Source organism: Ammodytes marinus (assembly GCF_949987685.1).
Source record: "Ammodytes marinus genome assembly, chromosome: 4".
Taxonomy (NCBI): domain Eukaryota; kingdom Metazoa; phylum Chordata; class Actinopteri; order Uranoscopiformes; family Ammodytidae; genus Ammodytes; species Ammodytes marinus.
The window spans coordinates 23,527,983-23,551,937 of record NC_137233.1 but is presented as its reverse complement, the minus strand read 5'-3'; the positions used below and the strand labels follow the sequence as shown (position 1 = coordinate 23,551,937).

Here is a 23,955-nt window from a genome sequence, read left to right as displayed (position 1 = left end):
CATTTGGCGATGGCTTGAATGAAACCGACATTCATTTATATGAAAAAGTTACACACTATAGCTTTTAACTTGTCCCAATCCAATGAGAACATATTTGTTTTGTTTCAGTTGTATGTAAGCGAGAGACCCAGAAGCTTTTTTATTTATTCATTTAGGAAAATTGCATTTCTGTGTTGCAACCTGTTTACATTTACTCAGCATTACTGAGCAGAATAAAAACTAAACTACACCACTATGCATTCCCTGAAAGACCCCCAGCAGCCCCCCAGCTCTAGCTGTTTGTCCGTTTCAGGATGTGAGGCAGACTGACGGCTGATGTCATCTTTCTCCACTGCTGCAGAGGTGAGCCTTAGGACAGAAACTAGGAAGGAAGGAAGACGGAGACAAGAGAGGCCAGTGAGAGTCACAGCCGGGGCAGATTTACAGAGGGGTGCTGAAAGGTAGACAGACAACAAGCATGCCATGCAGATTTATGGCGCAGAGTGTGTGTGTCTGAGACTTCTAGTGCTCTTCGCATAGTAGTAGTAGTAGTAGTAGTGTTGGTGGTGGGTAAGTGGGCTGCATGTCCTAGCCTGCAGTTGCGAGGCAGGAGTTGCATAATGGCTCCCATCCGTTCTACACTTTTCCACTGTGGAATGAGCTCACTCTGTGTTTCTAGAGTGCTTCTGTGTGCACACATACACACGCGGACAAAAAGTCCAGGATAGGGTTGTGGTACCAAAAATCTGGTTCTACAACTACACGATACAGCTTTGTGTGTGTGTGTGTGTATCCGGGTGGGAACAGGAAAAGAGCAGTGACCTTAGAAGGAGGTTTCCTCTGTTGGTGAACTCTGAGGGGGTCAGACACAGGCCAGTGCCAGAGCAAAAAAAACAAGGGCAGGGTCCCCAGCCCAGTACTGCTACACCCAGGGAAGGAGGGAGAGAAGGGAGGGGTTGTACTAGGATGGTATGGGGGAAACGGCAGTAAAAACCTGTTGGAAGAAAGAGCGGATGTAGCCTAGTATGGAGAATTCAGAGTAAAGAGAATGCGGAAGAGGGATCATTCTTACTAGTCCCTGAAATACGCCGTGGAGCCTCGCCTTGATTGTTTCCCTGCTCCACAGGCATGAACAGTGTGTATTTTTTAGCTTGTGCAGTGCCAGGCAGTAAGACAAAGAGGCAGGCTGGTGAATATGTGCCTTGCTTGGACAGTAGCTGCGACATGCCTCAACATGTAAGTGTACTGGAAAGGCTTTGTATACATGGCGGGTACGTGTGCTGCCGCTGCCAGCAGGGAGGTAGCGCTCTAGTTGCGCAGGCTGGCTGAACGCAGAATGACCCGTCTCCCTGGAGGCTCCAAATCACTACATCATCATCAGTCGCTCCTCGCAGTGGAACAGATGAGATTTCACTCCCGTCAAGCTCTAAGCAGGAACCAAGGCTTCACTAACTGGATAGTCCACACTCATACATCTGTAGGAATCTGCTATTTACTCCTCCTAGAAATTCACTTCATGTATAACCTCAATACATTTTGCCATAACTTAACACTTAGATTTCAAGTTGCATGAATTTGGCGCAATTTCTGAGGGGACTTGGCAAACGACAACTCACAGCTATTTTAAATCCACACTTAGCACTTGATCAGATTGTACCCCATACATGAGCATATGAAAAATCAAACTCTCAGTTCATTCCTTCTGACAAATGACATATGTGTGATTTCAGGTGCTGATATGCGCTGAAGATGAGTGGCATCGGAGACAACACGTTGGAGCCCCTGTGCTCCGACCGCAAACGTAAACTGTCTACCTGTGACACACCAGGCTTAGGGTGAGTGCTGTAACGTGCCTGCTAATTGACCATCACATACCAATCCAGTTTGTGTGGGCTGCTGTTTTTGGTTGGGAATGTCAGCGAATGAATGAGGTCACTTCCTTCCTCCTGCCCCCCTCCCCCTACCCCCCATCCCCCTGGTTCAAACATTAACTGGCGCTAGCAAAAATATCTAAAGCATCTTCTCAGCCCCGGCCTTATGGCCTGCATACGGTCGGGGCATGGGGAGGTGAGGTTGTCATGGCAACATGTCTAATCCCGTTGGCGCCCGGCAGGTGTGACAAGCGTCGGAGGGAACAGGAGAGCAAGTACATCGAGGAGCTGGCTGAGCTCATCTCTGCCAACCTCTCCAACATCGACAGCTTCAACGTCAAGCCGGACAAATGTGCCATCCTCAAGGAGACCGTGAGACAGATCAGACAAATTAAAGAGCAAGGTAGTACCACTGTGTAAATTATACCAATGCCCTCCTTTTTTTCTTTTTTTTTCACCCATGCACTTCATAAACAAAGCCACATACAAAACATAATTTCTCTTTCTTCTGTATTTGATTTGAAGAGTAAACAATGAATGAAGTTAGGCTGAATCTTGTCTAGTACCCTTCTGCAGGACGGATGATGCCAGTGATGAAGTGTTGTGGTTGGTTGGTGGCCAGGCAGCTTCAGTTTGCCTGTTTGTATTGCTGGGGGTAAATGAACACCAGTAATTGAGAGCAATCCTTGGTGGTCATGGCTCAAGGCTGTCAGTGACAGTGTCGATCTGTTTGTGCCAAACCCCGCTTCTCTCTGGGAGATTGGTCCGTGACACTGATGACTCAGTAATCAGACCTTACAGAGAGAGTTGCTCCTATACCTAGGCCATTTTGCGATCAATTTAGCAGATTTGACTTGATTGGATAAGCAAAGGAGGATCGTTTCTTCCACCTGTTTTAGGTTGGTGAAGATTAGATCTGTGAGGTTAAGTGGGTAAGGAATAGATAGAGCAATCACATTGGAATCTACCCAGAGGGTCACAGCTGGCTTCTGCTGGCCTGGGTCTTATGCAGCTAGGTTGCCATAGTGACAAGATGGGAATGATGGAGGGCCTCCCTTTTTTTCTTCTCTTCCCTGCCCTTCTCTTCTCTGTCTGTTGTATGTTTAATACACCTTTCCATCCCCTTGATTACACATTTTTTGCTCTTGGCAAGAAGTTTCTCAGATGTCTGCTTATGTATGTCAACCACTTCTATCTCAGGTCTGTTTGCTTACACAGCTAGTTTGGTCAGAAACGCAATTAAATCCAGTGTCATATAATTTGTCGTCTTGCTTAGCACCACATATGACCCAGCTATATAGAGTGGTGTCTAACAAAGCCTCAGACACATGCTGATTTTAAAAATAGAAAGGCATGCTAACAATGCGTCTGTGACTCATGTTGCCACCTGCTGGCAAGAAAGAGTACTTTTTTTAAATCATTGTACTAACAAAGCAGCTTCCACAGGCTATTGGTAAATCAAGGGGTTGAAATCATGCAAAATAGGTTGATCATGGAAAATATCTTTTATACTGTTGCCGGAAAAACATGCTGACAATTTGCATGTCTCAGAATGAAGGTCACCAGTTGTTTTTGTCGAGTTGCACAGTGGAAATAATGAGGCATAAATAGCTGTTTGTAAAATGACAGTTCTATACTTCAGTGGCGTGATGTGTTTCTGCTTCATCTGTCTTCAGGAAAGAGCTCTTGCAATGACGACGATGTTCAGAAGGCGGATGTGTCTTCCACCGGTCAAGGGGTCATTGACAAGGACCATCTGGGACCGCTGCTCCTACAGGTCAGCTCAGGGACAATCACCAGGGGGGTGGGGGGCAAAAGACCAACAACAATTAGTGGCCGTTCCATATGCTGGACCAATGCTTTGCTGTCATTGCTCACTAGAGTTGGTCAAAATGTCTCAGCTGATGCAACGTAGTAACCAAATTAGTGTATATAATGTTGTTTTGCATTGATTAGGTCTCCCACAATTCTCAAATCTCCCATTGTTGTGGCCCTGTTTTTCTCAGGCCTTGGACGGCTTCCTGTTTGTGGTGAACCGGGATGGCAGCATTGTCTTTGTGTCAGACAACGTGACCCAGTACCTGCAGTACAAGCAGGAGGAGCTGATCAATACCAGTGTGTACACCATCATCCATGATGAGGACAGGGAGGAGTTTCACAAGAATCTACCCAAGTCCAATGGTGAGACACAGGAGAACACATGTGGTGATGCAAACACATTTAATATAATGTAATAATGTATACCTAAATATACTGTCTCACATTGTCACTTATTGGCACACGTGTGTATACATTTTTGTACCGCAGTTCATTTGAATGTTTTTGCACACACACATGCACACACAGACATGGTAATTTTTTAATTTATTGCCTATTTCTCTCTATAGCACCAAATGGGGCATCGTGGGGTGGAGAGACACCCCGGCAGAAGAGCCATACCTTCAACTGCCGTATGCTGGTGAACTTTGTTCATGGGCAGAGTCATGAAGAAAGGCCCAGGGGCCAACGCTATGAGACCATGCAGTGTTTTGCCCTCACTCAGCCCCGGGCCATGATGGAGGAGGGAGAAGGTAAGAGTCATAGTTGATGGCTTTTTTTATATATGTTTTTTTATTTTGTCACATTAAACAATGATAAAATACAACAGGTAAACTTGTGAAAAAAGTTGACATGCACATTTATTTATGAAGAGGGCATGATTGAAGCAGCCTCCCTACATGGGCGGCAGTGGCGAAGTGGGTAGGGAGATCGCCTCTGGAGTGCAGGGTCGGAGGTTCGATCCCCCGTCTCCCCGTCACATGTCGAAGTGTCCCTGAGCAAGACACTGAACCCCAAATTGCTCCCGATGGTTCAGAGAGCGCCTTGCATGGCAGCTACTGCCATCGGTGTATGAGTGTGTGTATGAATGGGTGAATGTGGTAAGATATGTAAAGCGCTTTGGGGCTGAGAAAATCGGCTAGAAGGCGCTATATAAGTCAAGTCCATTTACCATTTACAAAGTAGCACCTGCTTTCTTTACCCAGTGACTTACACACTGATTTTTACTACATGTACTGGTCAGTTTGTGCATAAATGTTACAAATAATGTAGACCAGCAAATAAGATATTGACTGTCAGTTTCTCCTCCAGTTTTGTCAAATGAGTATTTAACATTGCTCTGTCTCTTCTCTCAGATTTGCAGTCGTGTATGATCTGTGTGGCACGACGAATCATTGCAGTAGAGAGGACAGAGAGGTTTAGCACTCGCCATGAACTGTCTGGTAAGTGTCCACCGTGTTATATCTAATAGTTGCAAGTACTCTCCCCAAGTGTATACATGTTTTATGTATGTGACATGACCATGGAGCACAGCTTATAAAGCTTTTTGGAACTAGCTTAGGTTATAGCTGTTGTTTGAGGTGGCATTGGATGATTCTTTGCCCCCTTTTTTTTAAATACGGGAGTCCCCCACTAATACCATCATTGCATTGCCATGTCAAATTCATAGATTCTTAATACACTGTATAAAGAATATACACTACATCTTAACTTATTACATTTTTCCTTTACCACCATTAGCCATGATTCTTTGTGTAATCCCAATGGTGCATTTTATCTTGCAGGTAAATTGATTGAAATTGAACAGCAGGGCTCTCTTCACACCTCCATGCGTCCGGGCTGGGAGGACCTGGTGAGGCGCTGCATGCAGATGTTTCTCCATCGAAGTGAGGGACAACCGTGGTCCTACAAACGCCACTTTCAAGAAGGTATATAATTATTCTTCCTTCCTAACATCTAACCACCCTTCTTGACATCATCACTCAGTCACAAGCAATATGACATAAACATTACAAACGACATTAGCAGGTTTATGCAACAACAACTACATTTCCACACTGGTATTGGCATGATCCAGTATCGTAGACGTCAGAAGGACAGCTTTGAGCAATGTCATAGAAGCAGCTTCGCAAAAGTATGCAAGGAATGTTAAATGACGCGAGTCACCTTATTAAAATGTTTGGTATGTTGGCACCGCCCTTGCTGAAGCCTATTATGAATAACAGGTACAAACCATTAATGAGTAAACTCTTCAACAAGAGATATAACTGAACTTGTATGACACAATGAATAACACTCTTGACTTTACGGGGTGTAACAGAAGGGGAAAAACATGCACGCTACTCATTCTTTCCACCGATACATCAATGTATGATAACTGCACTGACCTACAATGTTAATGGTCCTGCTTTGGAACAGTGCTAAACCATTTATCTAAAACTGAGCAGTGTTGTCACTGAAGAGATAATCTCAACATGTATCTTCCTTTAGGTTCTTTCTCAGAAAGAAAATGCTGTTTTTAAAATCTGTATATTCAACCTTTCTCACTGTTCTAACTCCTTTGTATTGTTCTAACTCCTTTGTATTGTTCTAACTCCTTTGTATTGTAAGAGTCTCTGTGCTTTGGAAGGCTTTTATTTGTGGAGTAGCAAAACAACAGTTTTATTTGATACCAGTGCTACTGAAGGTTAACTTCTTTTTTTGATTTAAAAAAATCAGCAACATATCATCAAGCTTAGCAACACATTTTACTGTGCCCTTGTGTTTTGTGGAAAAACATCTGTGCCGTGACCAGATCACAGGCTCTCATCATTCCCAGCATTCACAGTACAGACCAGAACACATATAGGAATTCAGATTAAGTTTATTGAGCTCTTTATTAGCATATGCTTCCCATGTTGTTAATGTACGCGTGCCTTGTACTGTTGCCAGCTATTTACTGGGTGACTTTAATTCTCCTCTTTTCTTCACCAGCTTTCCATAATGGCCAAGCGGAGACGCCACTTTACCGCTTTTCGCTCTCTGATGGCACCCCAGTCACGGCCCTGACCAGGAGTGACCTCTGCCGCAATCCCAACACCAATGAACCGCACTCTTTTCTATCCACACACTTGTTACAAAGGTGCGCATGCTCCAACAATTAAAACTGCAAACAATTAGTTCTCCTGATTGTCTCACAGTCTTGTATATGCTTTATTTTGTTCTATTATTGATTTTTGTTATTTACCATATTTTCTTGTAGGGAACAGAATGGTTATCGTGGAAACCATGGTGCGGGCATGAGGCCTCAGAACATGGGCGTGAATAATCCAAACCAACAGATGAACATGGGCCAAGGAGGGGCCATGGGCGTTAACAGGGGCTACAGCATGGCTGAACAGGGCAACATGCCGCAAAGAGGAGCGCCTCCGTACACTGCAGGCAACCGCATGAACCAGATGAGTCAAATGAATCAGAACACTCCAATGCATCAGATGAATCCCATGCATCAGATGAACAACATGGGTCAAATGAATCAGATGAATTCCATGCATCCAATGAACTCCTCCATGAATTCCATGAACCAAATGGGCCCTGTCAATCAGATGGGCCACCATGGCATGCATCAGCAGCAGCAACACCAACATCAGCAGCAGCAGATGGGTCAGTTCCATGGAGGTGGTCCTGGAGGTGGAGGCTATGGGATGGGAATGACCAGTCCCCCCCAGGCCAGTCCAGGGATCAACGGCCCGCCACACAACGTCATGGGTTCACCCAGAATCAGAGGGAGCCCCAAGATGGGTGCCAACCCCGCCTTCTCTCCTGGAGGTATGAACCAAACCTTTATTTGGAATCACAAGAACTATCGGCAACTTTTAAATACACAGGTTATTTAGATGTAGAGTCGCACATTGTTATATCACACCTTTTCCAACACCTGTGTTAAAGGTAACATATACAGTGGCTTGCAAAAGTATTCATACCCCTTGAAATGTTCTACATTTTGTCACGTTACAACCACATACGTACATTTATTTTATTGGGATTTTATGTGATACACCCACACAAAGTGGCGCATCATTGTGAAGTGGAATGAAAATGAAACGTGGTTTTAAAAAATATATATAAATAAAAAACTGAAAAGTGTGGCGTGCAAAAGTATTCAGCACCCTGAGTCAATGCTTTGTAGAACCACCTAGCGCTGCCATTACAGCTGCAAATCCATTGGAGTATTTCTCTACCAGCTTTGCACATCTACAGACTGATATTTATTGCCCATTCTTCTTTGCAAAATAGCTCGAACTACAGATTCAGCATCAGATTGGATGGAGAGCATCTGTCAACAGCAATTTTCAAATCTTTCTCAATATTCTCAATTGTTTTTAGGTCTGGACTTTGACTGGGCCATTCTAACACATGCCTATGCTTAGATTTAAACCATTCCATTGCAAATCTGGCTGTATGTTTAGAGTAGTTTAGAGTAGTTGTCCTTCTGGAAGGTGAACCTACACCCAGTCTCAAGTCTTTTGCAGACTCTAACAGGTGTTATGCCCTGTATTTGGCTCCATCCATCTTCCTATCAACTCTAACCAGCTTCCCTGTACCTGCTGAAGAAAAGCATCCCCATAGCATGATGCTGCCACCACCATGTTTCACGGTGGGGATGGTGTGTAGGTTGATAATGTTAGTGTTAGTTTTCCACCACACATTGCATTTTGCATTAAGGCCAAAAACTTCAATTTTGATCTCATCTGAACAGAGCACCTTCCTCCAACCCTTGCCAAAAGTCATGCATAGTCAGATGAGACCAAACGTGAAGTTTTTGGCCTGAATGCAAAATGCAATGTGTGGCGGAAACTAACACTACAAACCACCCTATACACACCATCACCACAGTGAAACATGGCGGTGGCAGCATCATGCTATGGGGGTCCTTTTCTTCAGCAGATACAGGGAAGCTGGTTAGAGTTGATGGGAAGATAGATGGAGCCAAATACAGGGCAGAAAACCTGTTAGTCTGCAAAAGACTTGAGACTGGGGCAGGGGTTCACCTTCCAGAAGGAAAACTACCCTAAACATGCAACCAGAAATACTATGCAATGGTTTAAATCAAAGCATAGTCATGTGTTAGAATGGCCCAGTCAAAGTCCAGACCTAAAAACAATTGAGAATATTGAGAAAGACTTGAAAATTGATGTTGACAGACACTCTCCATCCAATCTGATGCTGAATCTGAACCTTGAGCTATTTTGCAAAGAAGAATGGACAAAATATATCAGTCTGTAGATGTGCAAAGCTGGTAGAGAAATACTCCAATAGATTTGCAGCTGTAATGGCAGCGATAGGTGTTTCTACAAAGCAATGACTCAGGGGGGCTGAATACTTTTGCACGCCACACTTTTCACATAAAATCACAATAAAATAAATGTACGTATGTGGTTGTAACGTGACAAAATGTGGAAAATTTCAAGGGGTATGAATACTTTTGCAAGCCACTGTAGTTAGTTAGATTCAGTGGTATCTGGGGATGTGAGGTAGTGCTAAACAAGGTTGGTAATGAGGGTGTGGCTTCACCCCTTGTGATGGCATAAGGGGAGAGAAATAAGAAGGTAGAGAATAAGAGAAATGGTTGTTTTATCTCAAACTTTGGGAGTTCCTACTCACACCCTGGACCCATATCAATGTGGAAAAAACATTTTACATAACTGGTGACCTTTAATAACTTCCTGGATTGATGTCTTTTTTTTAGGTATGAACTCTCCCATGAGCACCAGTCACCCTGGTAACCCTGGAGGTGGAGGAGGAAGTACCACCTTCTCCAGCAGCTCCTTGAATGCCCTCCAAGCCATTAGTGAGGGAGTGGGTAACCCGATGCCTTCGCCCCTCACCTCTCCTCCCCCACACAAGCCTGACAGCTCCCCAAGCATCAACTCCACCAACCAGGCAGCGGGGGGACCCTGTAAACTAGGCCTCCCATCCTACTCTGACTCCAAGAGCCCAGGCAGCTCACTGGGCGCCGAAAGAGAGCTGCAATCTCAGCAGCACTCACACACCTTCCCCGGCGAGGGCCCTCCTGACAAGCCAGACAGCCAGGCCAGCAGAGAGACAGGTCAGGCAGGGGGAGAATCCAACCGACGGGTCCCTGACAACAAGTGCCACAAGAAGCTCCTGCAGCTCCTCACCTCTCCTACAGATGAGCTGGTGCCACCTAATCACACACCCAGCTCCGGGCCCAGCCCCACACCTGACGCTAAAGACGGAACGGCCGGTGTCACCAGCCCCTCGTCAGGAGTGTCCTCTTCTACGGGCGGGAATCACGGCGCTGTGTCCTCCACTGGCGCCAACGCTGCACATTTAACGAGTCAATCATTGCAGGAGAAACACAAGATCCTCCACAAGCTCCTGCAAAACGGGAATACTCCTGACGAGGTGGCTCGCATCACAGCCGAGGCCACCGGCAAGAGTAGCCTGGAGTCAGGGGCACAGGAGCCCGGGACCGCAGCTACTGGAGGGACAAGGGGATCAGAATCCAAGCAGGAGCAGCACAGCCCTAAGAAGGAGAAGCCCCACGCGCTCCTTCACTACCTCCTCAATAAGGACGACTCTAAAGAAGCTGGCGATGTCAAGCCAAAGCTGGAAGAGCTGGAGGGCAGAGGAGCTCAGGGGCCAGGGGTCACCAGCTCTGACCCCCACTGCATGGATGGAAAGGTCAAGATAGAGCAATCTGATGAGGTAAGGATTTTGGCCAAAATAACAGTGTTCTAGATGTGGTGTATAATACCTGATAGAACAATGTTTTCTAATTTTTCTTGTTTCTCAATGGTTTAGAAGGAGACCCTGGAGACCATTCTAGGTGTCCCTAGGAACAACTCTGGCTTCTACCCCGAACCAGACTCCAGAGCAGGAAAGGAAGTGGGAAACAAACAGGGAAATATACCTGACAGTTTACATGGTAAGTCGGCCCGTCAGTCTAATCATGTTATCAAATCTAACACTGGCCACAGTGGACAGCCAAAAAGTTCATGCTTGACTTAAACACCAAGGAGTATGTGTGGCCAAGATTCTACCGCCACAGCGGCCTTGGTGTGTCGGATGCTTTTTTTCAAAGTCTAGCATGCGGTATCATACTGTGGATGCTCCTGTGTCAATTTTAATGTTAGACTCCAAATGTGTGAAGGTATGTTATCTAACTTGGGTATTATGTGTGTTTCAGATGGGGAGAGGGGCCCCATGCCTCCTGCTCAGCGAGCTGCCTATCAAAGAGCCTTGTCCATGGATGCCAAGCCGATGGGTGCAGAGGGAGCAATGGGAAGCAGTCTGGCTGGGAGAAGGAACGTCCCCTGTCCCATGTTGGTCAAACAGGAGAACATCGATGCTCCGATCAGACCTGGGACCGCTCCCAATGGCTATCAAGGAGGCATGGGAATGTGTCCACCACGTGGCAATCCAACAAGTAAATTAAACATTTATTTTGTGCATGCCCATGACAGCCTAGCTTTCTAGGAATATACTACATACTTCAGCTGACCATAAAAAGTACATAGTTTGCATGCAGTAGGCATACAACTGTGACATACTTTTACTTATTTACTTCATCCTAACTACTCGCCTCTTGCTCATATATCAATCACATCTATGATCGCATCTTTGGTTGTTCACTCTGAGACTCCGTCGATGTGCTTAACTTCCACTATGCAGTGAATTGTGGTTCAGAATCTCCAAAATGCTGATTTCCCCACACAAAATTGACGACCGGAGTTATTAGGGTATCCGGGTATTTTTAGGCATGCTGCATTTGTCCATATGTATTTGGACATCCTGAATATTTTTCTTTCATACTAAATACTTGGAAAGTATGGGTATTGGAATAAAGCTTTATAGTCCAATATTAATTCCAATGTTGCTTAGCGTACTGATAAAACCCTCAACATGTATTTCTTTGTGCTGTTCAGGAGGTATGGGCAGAGGAATGGGAATGCCCCAGCGCCCTCCTATGTCAGCACCAGGGGATTGGGGGGTGCAGAGGTCCAGTGGCGGCCCCATGGCTGGACCAGGACATCCTGGTATGGGACGCTCTGGTCCAATGGGAGGACCCATGATCAACCGCTCCAACAGTGTACCCGCTAACAGCAGGTCTATGCTGCAGCAGCAACTCATGGATATGGGTACGTCGCATGTCTCCGTTGTAGTTTAGTGTCTGTAGCTGTAACTAGTTAATTGGTACACATTATGATAAAGTAATGTAAATATCTGAATTGGAATCATTTTCTTCAAATTGACTGATGACTCATTTGACTATATTTTCCACTATACTGTATATTGATCATGCAATACCTGTCACCTCTGTAGGTACCAATGAAGCCAATATGGGAATGAATCGGTTTGGTGGACATGGACCGCCACCTCAGTCCCCCTCATGGCAAGACTCCATGGGAATGGACAGACCACAGAATAACACAACCAGGTATGGCTTTTGCACTGGTTCCAACCCTGTCCATCGAAATATTTTCCAACTTAGTAGACTTCAAGCTGAATTCAAAAGTTCACATGAATAGTCAATGTGATAACAGTCTCATTTTTGTGTGCCTAAACATCTGTTGTTGTTTTAGGGACCAGTTTGGTCACCCCCTGGAGGAGCTGCTGGGGCCCTTGGCCAGCAGCGAGGGTCCGAATGATGAAAGGATACTTCTTGACCAGTTGGACTCCCTGCTCAATACCGCTGATGTCATTGCCCTGCAGGAGATAGACAGAGCCCTAGGCATCCCGGAAATAGTTGGCCAGGTACAGAACATGTTTACAGTGAACATAATACATCCTATTTATTTTGTGAATAGGATATTTCAATATTTAAAATCCCGAGCTTGCAGTAAATTAATTTTAATTGAGTTATTAAGCTCCTAGTGTGTTGTGGTGTCTTGTCATGCAGGTTTCTTATGCAGTTGTTTCATGTATATATGTTTTATATCAGTGCTCTATCAAAAATGTAATTACATTAATACCCATATCCAGTTTTGCAATGCAGTAACGTTTATTTTTCCTATAATATCATGACAATCTACTACTCTGTAACCCAGAACCAGGGACCAGAAAGACGCCAGCAGGGCCCAGATCGAACCCAGGGTCAGCGACCACAATCAGAGCCTTTCCCAGGGCCGGACTCCTCCTTAGGCATGGACCAAAAGCCCATGTATAACCAAGGCTACCCCGGGCCCCCTGGGCCTCAATCTATGGGCATGCCGCCCGGTTATAGTGGCAACTCCATGCAAGGCCAGTCTGCTGCAGGCTACAACCCCATGATGAATCAGATGGGCCAGACAGGAGGCTACCCAGGTAGCATGGCGAGCATGGGCAACCCCCGTGCTAATATGATGAGACCCCGCATGATGACTGCCACCAAGCCCCTCAGACTGCAACTGCAGCAGAGACTGCAAGGCCAACAGGTGATAACACATGCACGCGCACGCACACACACACACACACACACACACACACACACACACACTACACAACCTAATGGTGGCCATATTGTACTATCAAGGCCATGTCCAGACATGCCACATGAGTATGTTCGTAACCGTATCTTTTTCTGTGCAGTTAGCCCTTTTGCCCACACAATACAGACACTTGAACTGGAGTGTTCTGGCAAAAGAGGAGATTTTAGAAAACTCAGTATTTCTGTATTTGTGGGGATTGGGAAACTGGAGGTTATGAGAAAACCTGCCGTCATGACCTCAATTTGCACATGGCAATTGTTTTTCATCTCTACTGAGCATGCCCCAACCACACTAAAGAAGACGCTCAATGTGCATGCTCAAAATGTTCTTCTATGTTGTTTGATGTGACGCATATCACCACCTACTAACCAGGCATGATTGTCATAGTTTTTGCGTTGCCTATGGAGAGATATTCAAAAACAGTTGTGTGTACAGGACTTTCCTGCAAACATAGGGGGGAATAAATGTGTTTCTTTAAAAAATAGATATCCATGTATATGTGGACAAGAAATGTCTTAGGCGAAGTTAGTGGCTTCATGTATGCTGCGTTAATGGCGAGCAGAAGAAAAAAACAATTATTTATTTATTGATCTGGTTTTATCTTTTCTTATCTTGCAGTTCATAAACCAGACCCGGCAAGGCATGAAGATGGAACATGCCCCTGGAGGAAACCCTGCAATGCACACAGGAATGCAGCCTGGCATGCAGCCTGGCATGCAGCCTGGCATGCAGCCTGGAGGCATGGGTAGTCAGGTATGTAGTCGGCACCTCCCCACATCGAAACGTAGTGTGCATTCACTTGCCACTTTTGATAACATCAGTACAAGCAACCATTTTTGTAGTGAGGTCAAAGTGTTGCTGTTTATGTGCAGCCTGGTTTCCTGAATGCCCAGATGATGGCGCAGCGCAGCAGGGAAATGATGACCATGCAGATGAGGAGGCAGAGGATGATGATGCTGATGCAGCAGCAGCAGGGTCAGGCCCAGGTGGCAGCCAGAGGCTTCAGCCCGCCTCCTAATGTGACCGCTCCAGGAGGCATTGACAGCCCCATGGGAGGTCCACCCATGGGAGGTCCCGCAATGGGAGCCCAAACCATGAACCAGCCCGGTCAGCAAGCCTTCAATTATGGAACTAACTATGGTGAGTTGACTGAGACATAGCTCCGACTCATTTCCTCCTGGATCTCAAAGGTGGAGTCAGAGATTCTAGAGAAAACTTAACTTAAATTAGTGACTATCTCCCCCATGATCCGAAACTTGTCTGTACTGTGTGTGCTGAAAAGGTATTAATAAACAGCCTAGGCTCTGAAAACTGGTATGTAAACCAAGGGGGCCCACCGTAGCTAGCAACATGCCGGTTAAACAATTTTTTTTTGAACACACACAGTATGTACAGGTAGATATTCACTGATTTGACAACAACAAAAAATTGACAACAAGCACGCTCCAGAATTCACACTCATGATTGTTGTCTTGTTGTGTCTGTACTAGCAGGGATGAACCAGCAGGGGGACCCGTCATTCATGGCTCCAGTTAGCAGCCCACCAGCAAACATGATGCCAGGACGAATGGGAGTTCCTCCTCAGAACGCCATGATGTCAGGGATGCAGGGCAATCCCCAGACAGGGCCCATGTACCAGTCTGGAGAGATGAAAGGCTGGACACAGGGCGGCATGCCACGCAGCAAGTATGTAGCAGCTTTCTCTCAGCAAAGTTATTTGAACATCAGTTAATCAAGTGTAGGTTTGTAGTTTAATGATGACCACTATAGCCCCATACTCAAAGAGACTTATCTATTTTATTTTTTATTTTTTTAAGCTCCTACCCCCAGCAACAGTTTCCCCAGCAGGGCAATCAGAGTCAGTTTGGACCTATGATGATGAACAACTCCATGGGTGGACCAGGGCCAGTCAGTGGGGCCAGTGCCGGACAGATGGGCCAAATGCCAGTACAAAGACAGGGCCAGATGCAAGGCCAAATGGGCATGAACCCCATGGGAATGGGCAGAATGCCAATGGGACCCGATCAGGTAGGCAATACTTTGACAAACAGGAATTCAGTGGCCCTATGCTGTGTTCCAGTTGTACCTGGAAGTCGTAGTTTCCCCTCCCGACCTCCGACTTCCCATGTAAATGGAACGCAGCATTACATGAGGCCAACACAAAGATATAATTGAGATGTAAAGGAAATGTACAACATTTCAGTGCACATCTCATCGTTGTTGTTTCTGTCTCTGCAGAAGTATTGCTGAACACCCGTGGGGCTTTTCAGCTGTGGCAGAGCAGGCTGAGGCCTGAGAGGAGCTGGACCTACACACACAAACACACACATAGTAAGAGTTCTCCAGCGTAAAACGTTAACGCAAGAGACTCGGCTCAAACACACTGTTCATCTGGAGCGAGTGGGCTACAAGGACAAACTTGCGCCTGGGTTTCACCTCCACCTGAAGTCTCATATACTGTAAACCCTGTTAAGGTGATGCACAAACACAAGATATCAGTGTGTGCGTATTCAAGTTGGTGTGTTCATGTGAATGACCTGGAGCTGTCGGGCAGTATTCAGTGTCACAGCCAGGCTACACAACGGGACTAACGGTACAACTGGCTGTGGTGGCACTTTACCAGGAGGCCTCTGTGTGGAATAAAGATTGATGCAATATTTCTTTATCATTACAGCCTTACTAGAGATTCAATGCCTTCACAACAATGGGTTTCTTTGTTTTCTTGTTTTGTCCTTTGGATGCGCCTCATTATTGAAGTCATTGGAAGCTATAAGCACACATTTTAACTATGTTATGCAGATTGGAGCAATAAACGCTTGCCTCTATGCTTTAGACTGTAACTGAGCATCATAACCCCTGTTATAAGCAAACAAATGGTACTGCAGTATTAGATGTCTCAAATGTCCTCTGTGAATATGAATTGTAAATATTCTACAAAATATATCAAACATGCTTTTTAAAGGCCCATTATTGCACAAAGTATGAGACCTGGTTGTATTTTGTGTCCCATAGGTCAATACTGATTTGGTTGATTTTTTATTATTATTATTTTTTCTATACTTAAGCAAATATTGCAGGCGTTTCGGGGGGTTTTCTTTCCCTTGTTTGTCATTTTCAGAATGCTGTATTCTTTAATTTTTCCCCCCAAAAAAAAAAGTCATGTATTTCATGTTTTTAGCGAGGCACTTTTACTTGTGAAGAGTTATCTAATGAGTTGAAGGTTTGAGCTTTTACACTTGTCAAGAGAGATTTTATTGTAAGCTGGAGGTGGTCCATTTCGTCAGGACAGCGGATAACGTAACATGATTTTATGGACTGAGTGAGATGAGCTGTGTTGGTTTTGTCTGCAGTACAGTGAAGATGGAAACCCAGACTCCTCAGTTTACCAACACGCCTGTTCGTCACAGTGTTCTCTCCCTCCCACTCTCTCTCTCTGTTTGTCCAGTGTATTTTTATTCACAACGTCTTCTTTTGACTGTTATTCTCAACTTGCTGAATTTACCTTTTCAACATGCGCAATCCAAAGATATTTTCCCACATCTCTGTATAGTTTCTGAGGTTTCAGGTGTACATTTTTTTTAAATGATTTGTGTGATATTAGTCTGGTGGTAAATGGGTACATATCATGGATCTGTAAAGGCATATGATGGTTATGTACTGTAAGCATAAAGGGCTCGGGGCTCGGTTGTTCCGCAGTGTACTGGAAACACACATCCCCCACAGCGCAGAGATTCTACATCCTGAAAAACAAAGCATGTTTTGCTGTGAAAGAGAAATACCAATGGAATGAAATCCAGTTTTAAGACATATCAATATCTCTTCTATTTTTCAGGAAACAACATCATTTAATGTCCAGATTTTGTTACTTCAGCAAAAAAAGAAACTTTGTGGAGTTTAAAATGAAGTGCAAAAGGAGGCAAGAGATAGTTTTGGTTTGTTTTTGTTTTTCTTTGTTAGGTAAAATAAGCTGTCATTTTACAGGATGTATATTACAGATTTGTTCTGTTTATGTTGATATTGATGTAAATACAAATTTCTATTTAAACAAGTCTTGACTCTGTTTTTATTCTGACTCCCATTATGAACAGTGATGCATCCATGCAATTTACTCAGTCTGACATTGGTGACTGTACATATCAGCCAGTATGTTGTATTGATCCGTTGATCAAACAAAGCTGCTGCTGCTGCTGCTGCTGCTGCTGCTGCTGCTGCTGCTGCTGCTGCTGCTGCTAGGTTGCTGGAAGGAACTCAAGATTAGAAGCATCATTGGATTCCCATTTTAAGATCTAATATTTGTCTGTCAGAGGAAAAGCGGCTTTGCTTTGATTTTCATTACTGCACCCTGCTTAGTCATGTAATGCAGAAAGGTTTAAGGCTATTATGAAGCACATACATAGTTTGATGTCCTAAACTCCAATGATGTGCACACAGAGACAGTAGAGTAAGTATACAGATCCTTTACTTAAGTTTTAAAAAAAGTAAATGTAGTGCTACACTGAGACACAGTATTGAAACACGTATTTTGGTATTTTACTTCTTACTTGGTACTTACCAAATCATAACTGAAACCATTGCAATGAAAGGTTTCGTATTTACAATGATCCGTAGATCATAGAGGACGGAACTATTAACAGCAATTACAACTAAAAAAAAAAAAAGTACTTCGTAATATAGAAAAATTACCGTTGTGTATGAAGTATTAAGCCATTTTTAGAGCTGACTATTGGCATTTTACATTTGCAACTGGTTAAAGAGAAGCTGGTTTAACATCTTTATACACAGTTCAATAGTGTAATCCAGTGTTTCTCAACCTAGAGTCAGGCCCCTCCAGAGGGTAATACAAATATATTCAGAGAGGTCTTGGTATTATTAATGCATTTGGAAATATGAAGAAAATATTTGTATACGTTATTTGCAATTTTCCCTAACATTTGCATTTTTAGAAGGAACTCTGCAAACTTATATTTTGTTGGTCTCAAATTCATTAAGTTAATGAAATTAAATGTTATAGAGTGTTTTTAAATTAAACCATCTGAAAAGTTAGCCTGGTTCTACCAGACCATGGTACTTCATTTCATATGTAGTAGGCGGGCGGTGCCAGGCTACTGAAAAGTTGATGCTTAAATAGAACTGTTAACAACTCATCTGAGAAAGAAAAAGTGTGGGCTCAAAATCAATCAATCAATCAATTTATTATTTAAAGTGCAAAATCACCATGGTACACGGTCCCAATACACTTTCCAATAAAAACAAGTGCAGTTAAAACAATCAAAACCACCAAAAAAAAAAAACAGTTAAAATGCATTTACAAAACATCAGTTAAAACACCAGAGAAAGGATAAAACAGTTAAGAAAATAAAAACCAATAAAAAATAAAAATATAAAACAATAGTAAAGACCAGGGGAAATGCTAAAAGATAGTTTAATCAAAGTATAGGGTAAAAAGGTGTGTTTTAAGACGTGATTTAAAAAGTGAGATGGAGGAGGTACTTCTGATGTCAAGTGGGAGGGCATTCCATAAAAGAGGAGCGCGGTAAGAGAAAGCCCTCCCACCAGCTGATTTTTTATTGATGGGTGGAATGACTAGGAGGTTTGAGCCAAGGGAGCGAAGAGGACGGGACGGAGTGTAGGGAGTGAGTAAATGGGAAAGATAAAGTGGCGCAAGACCATTCACGCTTTAAAAGTTAAAAGAAGAACTTTAAAATCCGCTCTTGCCTGAATGGGCAGCCAGTGTAATGAAGCTAAAACAGGAGTTACATGATAAAATTTACTTGTTTTAGTTAAAAGTCTAGCAGCTGAATTCTGGACAATTTGAAGGCTCCTGGTGGTGGAAAAGGGGAGGCCAGAAAAGAGAACGTTACAGTAATCCAGTCGAGAGGACACAAGGGCATGGAGAACCACCTCAGCGCTACGCAGGGACAGAGAAGGGCGGATTTTAGAAATATTCCGAAGGTGAAAATAAGCTGTCTTAGTGATTTCTTTTATGTGAGACTGGAAAGTCAATGTTGGGTCAAAGGTAACACCAAGGTTTTTGATCAGAGGACTCTCAGAAATAAAACAACCATCAATGTTCATACGAAGACCTTCAGATAAGTATTTATAATTATTGGGCTTGATCACCAGGAGATCAGTCTTAGCGGTATTAATCATAAGAAAGTTGTGACTCATCCAGCTCTTGATTCGAACTACACATGATTCAAGATTTTGAATTTGAGAGGGGTCATTTGGCTGCAGTGGAATGTAAAGTTGTGTGTCATCGGCATAGAAATGGAACTGGATGCCGTATTCAGCAATGATCCTACCCAGAGGAAGCATGTAGATACAAAAGAGCAGAGGGCCCAAGACAGACCCCTGGGGCACACCAGAGACAACTGCAGAACATTCAGATAAAGAGTCATTAAAACTAACACATTGGGTTCTGTTAGATAAATAGGACTGGAACCATGAGAGTGCCAACCCGTGAACACCCACACAATGCTCCAGTCGATGTAGAAGAATACAGTGATCTACAGTATCGAATGCCGAACTTAAATCAAGAAGGAGTAGAAGAGAAGCAGATCCAGAGTCGGCGGTAATGAGAAGGTCATTAACTACTCTAGTTAGGGCAGTCTCAGTAGAATGACGGGAGCGGAAACCAGATTGAAAGCTGTCGAAGAGATTGTTGGCAGAAAGGTGGGCAGTCAGTTGATCGGCAACAATTCTCTCAAGAATTTTAGAGAAAAAGGGGAGAGTAGAGACAGGTCGATAGTTAGCCAGAACCAGTGGATCGCTGTTGGGTTTCTTGAGGAGTGGTTTAATGATAGCAGATTTATAGGATAGAGGGACACACCCTTCAGTGAAGGAAGTGTTCAGGATGGAGAGTAGAGGGCCACTAAGACAGGGGAAAAGTTCCTTACAGAGGTCAGAAGGGATAGGATCCAGTGAACAGGTTGTAGGCTTAGAAGCAACAACCAATGAGGCCAAGGCTTCAGCCGAGATAGGTTCAAACTGTGAGAGTGTACTTGTGGTTGCCTGGCACTGGTCGCTCAAAGTACTAGGGGACTGCTGCCTAGTGATATTGCTCCTGATTAAGGAGATTTTATCAGTAAAATACTCTAGAAAATCATTAGGTGAAATTGCAGAATTCAGAGAAGGTGAGGACTGTGTAAGTCTGGCCACAGTATTAAACAGGACCCGATGATTGTTCTGATTGGATTCAATCAAATTGGAGAAATAAGAAGACCTAGCAGCAGAAAGTGCACGTTTATAGCGTTTGAAACTAAGTGTCCAAGCAAGGCGGGAGGAGTCAGATTTACTGGTGCGCCATCTGTCTTCGAGTCTTCCCGTTTTATTGCACGAGTGTGGTCAGAGAACCAAGGGACAGATTTGGACCGAGTGCCTCTACTAGTTTTAAGAGGAGCCAGTGTATCAAGTGCTTCAGACAGTGTAGTGTTAAGGCTATCTGTAAGGACATTAACAGACAAGGCTGTGTTGGGGAAAGACTCAAGTTTATCTGGGAGAAGATCAGCAAAGAGGGACTTAACATTGTTGTTAACACGAAAAGAGTGAGGGTTGAGTTCAGAGCGAGTGGTCAGTGCAAGCGAGGGGAGGTTAAAAAAGATGCAGGAGTGGTCTGAGACTGGGACCTGAAGGATAGAAGGGAGATCAGTAGTAATATCCTTTGTAAATATTAAATCCAAGGTATTACCATGATTATGAGTGGGGCCGGTGACATGTTGGATGAAACCGAGACCAGAAAGAAAATCCAGAAATTTGGTTGCTTTGGTATCCAGAACATTATTAACATGGAAATTCAAGTCACCGAGCAGAACTATTTTGTCATATTTAATCAAAGTGAAAGATAAAAATTCTGAGAACTCGGTCAAAAAGATGGGGTTATACCTGGGTGGTCTATAAATGAGTAACGCCAGGATACGTTGGTGACTTCCAACGAGCATGGCCAGATACTCAAAAGATGTGAAGTTACCAAGTGAGCGTGCTGTACAGGAAAATTGATTAGATAAAATAACTGCAAGTCCCCCACCCGTTCTGTCTTGCCTGGCAGAGAATAAGAAGCTGTAGTCAGGGGGAGATGCCTCAATAAGAACAGTACTAGCTGTGGAGGAAAGCCAACACTCAGTGAGGAAAAAGAAATGCAAACCATAATGAGAAATAAAGTCATTAATATAAAATGTCTTGCTAGATAGTGACCTTATGTTAAGTAAAGCACACCTAAGGTCAACAGGGAGAGGAGCGAGAGGGACAGGAACTGTTTTAATGTTAATTAGATTAGAACTCATCCTTCTATGAGGGCTGGAGCGAGTAACTTTTGTAGGATCAGGGTTGATGCTATGAGGGCAGAGAGAACGTTTTGTATCACCCCTATCAGTAACTCTAATAGGAATATGAAAGCGAATAGGGGCAGAAATTAACATAGGGAAATGGGTCAGGGGATGAGCTATAGGTATTACAGCCACAGAAGAACAAGGTGAAGTCAGGGGGCTGAATGCAGGGACAGCGCCCATACTAGAGATGACAGCAGGACCCGCACTGTCAGAAACAGTGTTGTGACAGGAAGACAACATGAGCAGGGCAGGGTCATGCTGGGGAAAACATCATTTCAGGCTAAACGCAATGAAGTTAATGAAATTCTTTGTTAATCTTTCGGATCCCTTCCTGTTCAAATGCAGACCATCAGCTTTAAAGAGGTCACGCTCAGTCCAAAAATAGTCGAAATTGCAAAAGCCAGAAATGTTTCGAATCGAAGGTCCAATATTGAACTTTGACCTTTATTTATTTTGTGTCCAATTTCAATCTGAACACTAAACTCCTAGCTCCGCCCCACTACCTACTTCCGCTCAAATTTCATTTTCCCTTCTGTACAAATGAAATGAAGTACGATGGTCTGGTAGGACCAGGCTAAACTGTAACTAGTTACTGAAGCCTTCAAAAATGTTCTCCCCGCAAATATTGGATGTCTTCGGGATAATACATGGCAGTATAGAACCAACTACATATGGATATATTGTGTCACGCCACTGTTACCAGAAGGAGGCGCTGTCTACTACAGCCGTTCTTCAACCTATCCTTCGCCACACTCTTTTTTACCCCCCCTGCGAGAAACTGCAATACACTTAATACACGAGGGGACGCTCAATACAAGCAAATTTAAGATAGAGAACGCAAGGTTTCGCTGCATGTTTACAGACTGATGGGATTTAAATAATACAAATAATTAGGAATGAGGCGACTATAAAATCCGAGACACGGGCTTAATTGGATTTAATGGTTACAAAATATCTCGTACAGACCTTATTATGGAGACCACAATGAATAGCCTGCTCTTAATTTTCTCTACAGCTCAGCCTGATTACGTACAGGGGGATTAGTGTCTTGTCATTTGGATGTTTATTAATGATTAGAAGCGCAGAGTGGGAATGCTATAAGTAAAGAGTCAGTATAAAAGGAACCATTAAGGAATGAATGTGTGTATTAAATATAGTTCTGACAGAATACTTGTGGACACTATCCAACAGCTCAAGCAGTGGTTTCTATTAAAAAAACAAAAAAAAACAGAAGTGTATATATTAATAGCAAATGTATAACATACGACTGTACTGTGGGAATCTACCCTAGAGCTGCTCTCTACTTCTCTCTCTCTCTCTCTCTCTCTCTCTCTCTCTCTCTCTCTCTCTCTCTCTCTCTCTCTCTCTCTCTCTCTCTCTCTGCGAGTGTTGGCGTGGTTCCCGGCCCATCTGCGGCCTGGCCCGTGGATTACTGTTTGTTAATGTTTCAATCAGCTGTGTGTTGAGGAATGTGGAGCTATTTAACCTGAACTTCCCCAGGTGTGCCGAGGCGCCGCTCAGTCTGGGCCCCGCCGCCCTCCCCTGCCCTTGGCACAAAGCTATCACACAAACACAATCACACACTGGCCACGCCGGGGCTGCAGCTGTGCGCATCGCACCGCAGGGAAATGGGAAAAACATTGCACCAGGGAGACAGAATAAATCTTATAACGAATCGCCTTAGCCCAAGCCAGTTTTTTAACCCCTGCAGTGCCACAAGCTGCTGCTGATTTACACGACAACATATTGAAACACCAGATTTTAAATTGCTGTTTTATGGAGTGAAACCAACTTTTTTATACTTATTTTTCTTGTTTTCTTTTTTTCTACCCAAATAAACCATATTACGTCACTATTTTTCCAGAACTTTTTTTTAAATACATTTAGAATCTTAGAAATGTAATTAAAAAACGAAAACGGAAATACATGTATTCAGATTACGAGTATTTTATTTTATTTCTTTATTCCTATATTTTTCAAGATCTTTAGTTTTGATGATATAAGGTGAGACTTCCTCTTGTAATGTGATTCTGTAATGGTCCAAAGAGAAGCATAATGACCAATTTAACTGGCTACGAGCCATTATGTTGACCACCAGCTTTGGTTTTATGTTACCTGAATGACCTAACAGCTTTTACTTGGTTGTAGCACTTTTTTTTACTGGCTACCACTTTACACTCCCACCCAGTGCTCCAGTCAACAACAAGATAAGCATTTCAGATGAATATGAGTTGGTCTGCTATCAATCACTATAATACAGCTGTAACAGCCCGTAATAGGGACCAAAGTGTCATATTCCTCAACTGGAGTTTCAGTTTTTGTGAAGTTATCAACACTGAAACTCACCAGCTGTATAATGTGACACAGCTGCTTATTGTGTTGTCTTTTCTACTCCTCTCTCTCACACACGCGCGCGCGCGCGCACACACACACACACACACACACACACACACACACACACACACACACACACAATGAATCAGAATAATT

General features: G+C 43.8%; 1 protein-coding gene across 4 annotated transcripts in view; it reads left to right on the top strand.

Moving 5' to 3' along the window:
* ncoa3 (nuclear receptor coactivator 3) overlaps positions 1-17,190 on the top strand; it is a 35,067-nt gene extending 17,877 nt beyond the window's left edge. The window contains exons 3-23 of one of the 4 annotated variants that reach the window (XM_080026976.1): positions 1,710-1,814; positions 2,093-2,253; positions 3,527-3,627; positions 3,857-4,031; positions 4,238-4,420; positions 5,024-5,110; positions 5,453-5,596; positions 6,642-6,789; positions 6,910-7,475; positions 9,397-10,379; positions 10,479-10,599; positions 10,861-11,100; positions 11,600-11,812; positions 11,997-12,111; positions 12,257-12,428; positions 12,722-13,087; positions 13,760-13,894; positions 14,014-14,281; positions 14,632-14,827; positions 14,959-15,169; positions 15,380-17,190. In XM_080026976.1, coding sequence (XP_079883102.1) covers positions 1,729-1,814; positions 2,093-2,253; positions 3,527-3,627; positions 3,857-4,031; positions 4,238-4,420; positions 5,024-5,110; positions 5,453-5,596; positions 6,642-6,789; positions 6,910-7,475; positions 9,397-10,379; positions 10,479-10,599; positions 10,861-11,100; positions 11,600-11,812; positions 11,997-12,111; positions 12,257-12,428; positions 12,722-13,087; positions 13,760-13,894; positions 14,014-14,281; positions 14,632-14,827; positions 14,959-15,169; positions 15,380-15,391 — 4,683 coding nt within the window. In that variant the 5' untranslated portion in view covers positions 1,710-1,728 and the 3' untranslated portion in view covers positions 15,392-17,190. Of the gene's footprint in view, positions 1-1,709; positions 1,815-2,092; positions 2,254-3,526; positions 3,628-3,856; positions 4,032-4,237; positions 4,421-5,023; positions 5,111-5,452; positions 5,597-6,641; positions 6,790-6,909; positions 7,476-9,396; positions 10,380-10,475; positions 10,600-10,860; positions 11,101-11,599; positions 11,813-11,996; positions 12,112-12,256; positions 12,429-12,721; positions 13,088-13,759; positions 13,895-14,013; positions 14,282-14,631; positions 14,828-14,958; positions 15,170-15,379 lie in introns of all 4 variants that reach the window. The other 3 variants (XM_080026977.1, XM_080026975.1, XM_080026974.1) reach the window with 3 other exon arrangements.
* Positions 17,191-23,955: the final 6,765 nt, after the last annotated feature.